We start from the raw sequence: 7,490 nt of genomic DNA on the forward strand, positions 1-7,490 counted from the left end.
GCCTGCCTCTGCCTCCCAAGTGCTGGGATTAAAGGCGTGCACCACCACGCTCGGCCCTCTTCTTTTTTTCAAAGAAGCTTACTGTACCTGATCTTTAAGATGTTCATTTTAAATTGTATGTATGTATGTATATGTGTGAACCCCCTTACAACTGGAGTTATAAGTGGCTCTGAACAACACGACACTGGTGGTACTGGGAACCAAACTTGGTTCCTCTGCAAGACTATTGATCCACTTTTCCAGCCATTAGCCCTTTCTTCTGCCATTTTAGAATAAGAGCTGTGCTGCATTAAAGTTAGGAAAAAGGTTAATCACAAAATAAAGGAAGGGTCATCATAGCATTAACACGTTTCTCAGCCATCCTCCTCCCCTTCTCAAAACCTACTTTGAGATGTTGGCATCCACCTGACAGATATTTTGCTGCCCACATCTCCAACGAGAAGCTGGAGAAAGTCATCCTTAGTGTCTCTGGCAGCAGCACAGATGCTCTGTGGCTCAGAGCTGACCCCTGTGTGCAGCTCCCACACACCCAGCAGCCCTCCCTCCCGCTCCGAGCTGTACTGACCATTATCCTTTGCTGTCTCTTCCTCAGCTGTGTCCTCTAAGTCGGCTGCTTTTAGTTTCACCTCCGGCTGGTATTCTCCATCCTGCTCACCGGAAGCTTCTGCAGAGGTGATGTTCTCCTCTAGGGTTTTCCTTTCGGCTTCTCGCTCCAATTCCTCAATCTCCTGTAGGCGTTTCTCCAGCAACTCAGCCTGTCTCTTCTGTTTCTTTTTCAGCTTTTTCTTTTTGTTTTTAGATATTTTTCCTATCTACAACATGGTAAGAAAGTGTGGGTCAGGTGGAAGTGTGATGCCATGGGTCAGAAAAGCACTCTTTAAAACACTATTCAGGAGTTCGAGTGTTGGTAACATGGTGAATCCAACGGCTTTCCTACAACATACACAGTTTTCCTCACTAACCCAGCCAGAAGAGGGAGCCACCTCAGGGGAGGACGGTGCTCATGCTGTTAGTCTTCTCCCTAACTTCTATGAGAAAAGTCGAGGAGATGAGCATGGTGAAACACCTGGCTTTGAGTGAGAATCTTCTCTTGCAAGCATTCCTTGCTGCTGGCTGTATCCAGAGTCATTTTCACTCCTTAACAATAAAAATAAACACCTGCCAAGTCAGGTGCCAACAGCACTGTGTCTGAGTTTGGCTCTGATACCAAGCTGTGAACAACAGCCAATATACCATGAACTTTCAGAAATAAGCAGATAATATAAGAAAAAAAAATCAAAACAAAAAAAGGAAAAGCCACAGTTTTGTCTGCCTCAAGCTACAGCCATAAGTCTCAGAAAGCCCGGCAACGAGTGCCTGCCAAGCTTCAGAGACCATAACCCAACCCCAAAGCCCAGGGAAGAGCCACGCAAGTGACAATTCATCATGCTTGGAACTACTCCTCCAAGCCACGTGATTCCACAGGATCACAGAATAGATTATGCTCATTCTCATTTAAACAGCTAGCTATAAAAAATTAAAATGGTTTTTGGCAAAACAGGATACTTGGAGGCCAAGCAGAGTCATTTAAAAAAGAGTCTGGAACAATTATATTTTCAACTTGAACTAAAACCTTGCAATTCACCAACTTGGCCAACAGCAGCCACAAGAGCCCAGGAAGAGCCTGGCTTTGCAGCAGCTTTGACGATTCCCATCCACGGCAGGAAGTCATGAGTGTTTTCTGATGATATGGGGCATTTACAAACATGCCCACTTCTAAATTAATGAAGGTTATAATGTTTTCTACATAATTTGTAAAGCTCAAGAGTGAGCAGTTCCTTTTGACATGCTGAGTAGATGTGTGAATACTTACAGGTTTTTGCTGTGGAGCCGTACTCACTAAAACAAAATAAAACAGAATGGGTATTCAGAGGAAAACAGGCATCTTTGGGCAATTTGATTTGCAAAATGAAATAATACTGTCTTTTAATAACTACCCAACTTTGAAAAACTTGAAACTCAGAGATTGCTAAAGATAGGAGCCTAGGAAACGTTTATGCAATTAAACAGGCTGCGCAGTTCCAGGCCACAGGAGAAGCTAAGCACTTGAGCCACTTCCCCTTCAAGCAGCCTCTCTCAGAGCACTGGCAAACGAAGCACAAAGGAAAAGGGAAAGGAAATGCAAGAGTGTACCCATCAGTCACAGAACCAAACATGTTTGCAAACGAGACAATGAACATGTTCGATGAGAAGATGCACAGTCGTGTTTGCAGACGGCTGGGTAAGTGCCATGCAAGGACGTGAAGCCACGCTGCACAGCACTCTGTGCAATGGCTCTGGAACTCAGCAGGGCAAGCATCGAAAGCTTTGGCTGAGCTGAGAACAGCGCGATGGCACTCTAGGTGAGGTGACAGCGCCTCTCTGGAACCCTGTCAGTCAGTCAGCGGAAGCACAGCCAACAATGCCAGCCTCCCCAATGACTCCTGTCAACCTCACAAGAGAAACTAAGCCTACACTCAAGTCCCTGTTCCCCTTTCCCACTCCCCACCCGAGAGCTTCCACAGCTGATACCAAATGTAACGGTTAAACTGAGGTGGAGGCATCTACTTTAAAGAAAAGAAAATATTGTTATGAAACCTAAATCAGAAAAAAAAAAAATCGTAAGACTGAAGGTAGGCTACAAGAAACCTGTCATATATTCTCCACAGAGACATGGACCTCACTAGAGCATGCTCCTATGTAATGAATCAACAGCTAAGAATTCAGACAGGGCAACAACAAAGAGTTAAAAAGATTAACTCAAACATCACCTTAAGCAAAAAAAAAAAGTCATTTTCAACATCCAAACTCTTAAGAGAAAGTTCCGAATGTGTATGCACACATCAAACTCACGCCTCCACTGCCCAGCTTTAAAAGCTCACAGCCCCCAAGCAGACTGAAGCAATGAGGGCTCAGATCCCTCACCTGCAGACCCAGAAGGAGGAGGAGCACCTGCTTTCTGCCACTCGGTGGCTTCGGCCGCCATTCTTCTCACGTAAGCACCATCCACGCACATCAGGATGTTCTCCGGCTTTATGTCAGTGTGGATTATCTTGCACTTACTGTGTAGGTAATCCAACCCTTGAAGGACCTGCTCAGAGTTTAGCAGGCATGGACAATCAAACAAAGGACCTATTAGCACTTTATTTTGTAATTTATTTACTCACAAAACATGCAATCTTTCCATATGTAAAATGGAATACAGTTTTATAGGCACAGACAGACATTTACTTTAAGAAAGGGAATCTCTTCACAGGCAACCAATGTGCATTACTTTAGAATTCAGTTATGCTTATTAATGCCTTTGGTAAGAATTTTATATGAAAATGAATCCAGGGCTTGAGAGCTCTTAGAGATGACTTAGGTTCACATGTATCTTAAAACTGTCTCTAAGCTCTCAGTTCCAGTAGATCCAGTGTCACTTTCTCACCTCTGCAGGCACAAGGCTCACACAGTGCATATTCCCCACACAGGCAAACATTTATACATGGAAAATAAAAAATGAATGCATCTTTTAAAATATCAAATCTACATTATCATGTTTATTGATATGATATTACAGAACTATGATGTAATTTAGAACATTTGCATCACTCCATAAAGAAATCCCACAGGCATGAGGAGTGGCTTCCCATCTTCCTCCAACTGATAGTCCTAACCATTAAGCAGGAACCCCAGGAATTAAGCACCCTCAGCTACTTAGTCCACAGCTGCCCTGGGCTTCATAAAACCCCAACTTAAAAAAAAAAATCTGAATAAAAATATTTAGGACAACCAAAGCTTTTTTTAATTACAACACTGGGAAATGGTTGTAAAAGCAATGTTTCTCTCTATTTTAAATGCCTAGCAAAATAGTTCTGAGAGACAGTGCAACAGTATTACAAAGTGAAAGGGACAAAAGTCTTAGCAGGATGATCTAAACTCAGGTGATTATGATTACCTCGTCACCCGTATGAGAGAAGCAATGCAATCCCACAGTGACATCGAAATTGTTTCTGGAGTTTTAGCTTCACACCAACCCCAGGCTATGCACTATTTGAGATGTCTGATACACAACAATGAACAAAGCTCTCTGTCTTCAGGGTGCATACAGTACTCACAGAGTTGACCTAATTCATGCAGTAGCTGGGGGTAAGAAAGAATGTTCAAAAAATTCCCAAAATAAATCCCAGGGGCAGTAAGTGTGATCTGATGAGTTGTTAGCAACCGTAAAATGAACAAAAGGAAACATAACACTAAAAAAATCCTTGACTTTTTTAAAAGTAAAAATGTTTACTGTTCAATATGTTAGTTTGGGTTGGATGTGCAGTCAGTGCTAAAGCACTTAACTAGTGTCTAAGACCCTGGTACCACAAATAAATAAATAAATAAAATAAAATAAAATAAAATAAAATAAAATAAAATAAAAAACCAACAACAACAAAAGGAAACAAACCCTGAAAGCCATGACTTAAAAAATAATCAAAGAATCACCAAGTAAACTTAGCCTGGGCTGAGGAGATGGCTCGGTTCACAAGCCTAAGGACCGCAATCCGGATCCCTAGGAACTCATGTACCTGTCAGGCAGGTGAACGGTCCCTCCTGCAACTCTAGTTCAGAAGGGCAGACCAGGGCTGGTGAGATGGCTCAGTGGGTAAGAGCACCCGACTGCTCTTCTGAAGGTCCTGAGTTCAAAACCCAGCAACCACATGGTGGCTCACAACAATCTGTAACAAGATCTGACGCCCTCTTCTGGAGTGTCTGAAGACAGCTACAGTGTACTTACTTATATATAATAAATAAATCTCTCCAGCCCCCTCAGGGGAATCTCTTAAAGTGATGCCTGCTTGCACCTTGATGGGGTGACAATGGCTAGAATGAGTACAAGGTCCCCACCACTGGGACAACTTAAGCAAATTAACTGAGAAATGCAAAGCAGACAAAGAGCAGACAAAGCAAGCGGCCTGGGGCAGACCAGCATAAATGGCAAGGGGCTGCCTTCCTCCCGGAGTGCAGGAGCTACCAGGAAGGACGGACACCATACCCACTGATAACTAGATAACTAGCTCACACCAAATGATACCAGCTAGAGTCACAAGGATAGACAAGGCTTTCAAACCAGTGCGGGTGGCCAGCCAGTCACTGCAGAGCTTAGTGCTGCTCTCGGAGGGCTGCTTTCTGCAGTAGGGGGTAGACAGCGCACCGGCTTGCGTACCTGGTTTAAGTGCTGAAAATAAGTGGCTGCTAAATGTTCTGTCTTCAAGCAGGGAGGGCAACCATAATCAGCACGACCCCACCTGCGCAAGGCTCAGGGCACACTGAGGAAGGAGAACGGAGCGTCCGTCCGTCCACCCATCCGTCAGGGCTGGAATACAGGGAGGGGAGGGCCACGCTACACTGTCCTCTGTTTTGTTTTTGGTTGTTTGTTTTGGTTTTTCGAGACAGGGTTTCTCTGTGTAGCCCTGGCTGTCCTGGAACTCACTCTGTAGACCAGGCTGGCCTCAAACTCAGAAATCCGCCTGCCTCTGCCTCCCGAGTGCTGGGATTATTTATCCATTTATTTATTTATTATATGTAAGTAACTGTAGCTGTCATCAGAAACTCCAGAAGAGGGCGCCAGATCTTGTTATGGATGGTTGTGAGCCACCATGTGGTTGCCGGGATCTGAACTCAGGACCTTCAGAAGAGCAGTCGGGTGCTCCTACCTGCTGAGCCATCTCACCAGCCCGAGTGCTGGGATTAAAGGCGTGCGCCACCACTGTCCTGTCACACTGTCCTCTGGACTTCTGACCTCACAACAACTGGGACTCAGTTATGCCTGTAACCCCACAACATCCCAGCATGGACAGAAACAGGCATGTGAAGTCCCATTCGCAGTGGGGCGGCTATTGGAGGAGCTGAAGTAATTTCTCTTCAGGGGCAAAGCCACTGACTGGTAAGTTGCCCATTACCCATTAAATCACCCCACACCTATGCATATACAAACAACCCTAATTAAACTTAGTAGGTTGTTGTTGTTGTTGTTGTTTTAAAACATGAGCACAGAAGGCAGATGTGTTGGGAAGAAGGGTTCTAGAGGGTACAGGAAGTGGGTAAGCAGAGAATGGGAGGTGAATATTATCAATATGCATTATAAAAGTCTACATATATAAACTTATCAAGGAATAAATTTAAAAGGCAACCGATGTAAGGTGCCTCCCTGATGTTCCCACCCAGGTACTGGGAAGGAGTCAGGAGTTACTAGAGACACCCGGCACAGGCAATGAAAACAACTCAACCTTGGGACGGAACCTGTCCCTCAAGTATTTACTCACTGTTACCAGACAAGGCGCTTAACATAAACGTGCACTGCTTTATTCTTCAGAGGAGGTGGGTATTCAGGAGTGTGTGCTCGCATGCAGTAGCACACAGGTATGCACATGTATATGTATATGGGTATGGGTGTGAGAGTCAACCTCAGGATTACATCCTCAGACGTCATCGACCCACCTGATGCATTGTGAGACTTAGTCTCTCACTGGGACTTGGAGCTCAGCGATTAGGCCAGGCTGGCTGGTGAGCAAGCCTCTGAGCCTCCGTCTCTCCTGTTACTGGACTTAGAGTGAGGCATCACCATGCCCGGCTCTCTATGTGGGTGCTGGGGGTCAGACACAGGTCCTCACATGTGCACAGCAAGTACTACATTTCTTCAGGCCCAGGCTTCTATTTGATAAAAGCTAGACTCAAACCCATTAAACTCGTATATAGGTAAGAACTAAAAATAATCTATAAGACAAAATCAAGGCCCAGAACAAGAAGCTCAAGACAAGGAACAGTGCTGACTGAGGACAGAGCCGCAGAGGGTCTCACTGCTTAGTCTCGGACACAAAAGAACCTAATTATCACTTTTATGGGGTATATTGGCAGTAATACTTGACTGTTTTCTTTGATTTCAAGTTTTTAAATTCTAGATGCTTAAAGAAAACCTTCAGTTGTGACTAGGAAATCTGACCTCATTTTTACAAATAACACTGCTGTTCTCACCCAGTATAAAGTTAAAACGATGAAGTGCCCCCAAATAACCCAGACAAACAGACTTAGAGCCATGTCTGCAGAACAGCCAGCATGACTAAAGCAGAGCAGCTAACCCAGCCTCACTGAGAAGGGCAGACTGTCTGTCCCTCCTCACTGCATGCTCTTCTCACTGCCCTGTTAGGTAGAACTGCTCGGTAGGGCGTCCTTCTGACCATCCCCAAACAGACCTGCTCCTCCCCACCGGGATTTGCTGGAAACAGGTCCTGTGGCCTTGAGGTGAAAGGGAAATGAAATCCAGAGAACTGTGGAAACTTGGAGAGAGCCATGTCTGGCCTCCAGCTCTCCATGGATGAAGCTTCCCCAGAGCTGTAAAATGCAATCAGGGACAGGAGGGGATATTTGTCTGTACTATGTTCCAGTACTAAGGGCGACAGGAGGGGATATTTGTCTGTACTATGTTCCAGTACTAAGGGCGACAG

At 44.9% G+C, this 7,490-nt stretch overlaps 1 protein-coding gene across 8 annotated transcripts in view; it reads right to left on the reverse strand.

The window, feature by feature from the left end:
• Nucleotides 1-7,490, reverse strand: part of Srpk2 (SRSF protein kinase 2) — a 166,554-nt gene that overhangs the window by 23,106 nt on the left and 135,958 nt on the right. For 7 of the 8 annotated variants that reach the window (XM_029534036.1, XM_021188323.2, XM_021188308.2 and 4 more), the window contains 3 exons: nucleotides 2,944-3,109; nucleotides 1,853-1,878; nucleotides 566-812 (listed from right to left, as the gene is read on the reverse strand). In XM_029534036.1, coding sequence (XP_029389896.1) covers nucleotides 566-812; nucleotides 1,853-1,878; nucleotides 2,944-3,109 — 439 coding nt within the window. The remainder of the gene's footprint in view (nucleotides 1-565; nucleotides 813-1,852; nucleotides 1,879-2,943; nucleotides 3,110-7,490) is intronic. The other variant, XM_029534021.1, reaches the window with a different exon arrangement.

This window comes from Mus pahari, chromosome 2 (assembly GCF_900095145.1).
Source record: "Mus pahari chromosome 2, PAHARI_EIJ_v1.1, whole genome shotgun sequence".
Classification (NCBI taxonomy): Eukaryota; Metazoa; Chordata; class Mammalia; order Rodentia; family Muridae; genus Mus; species Mus pahari.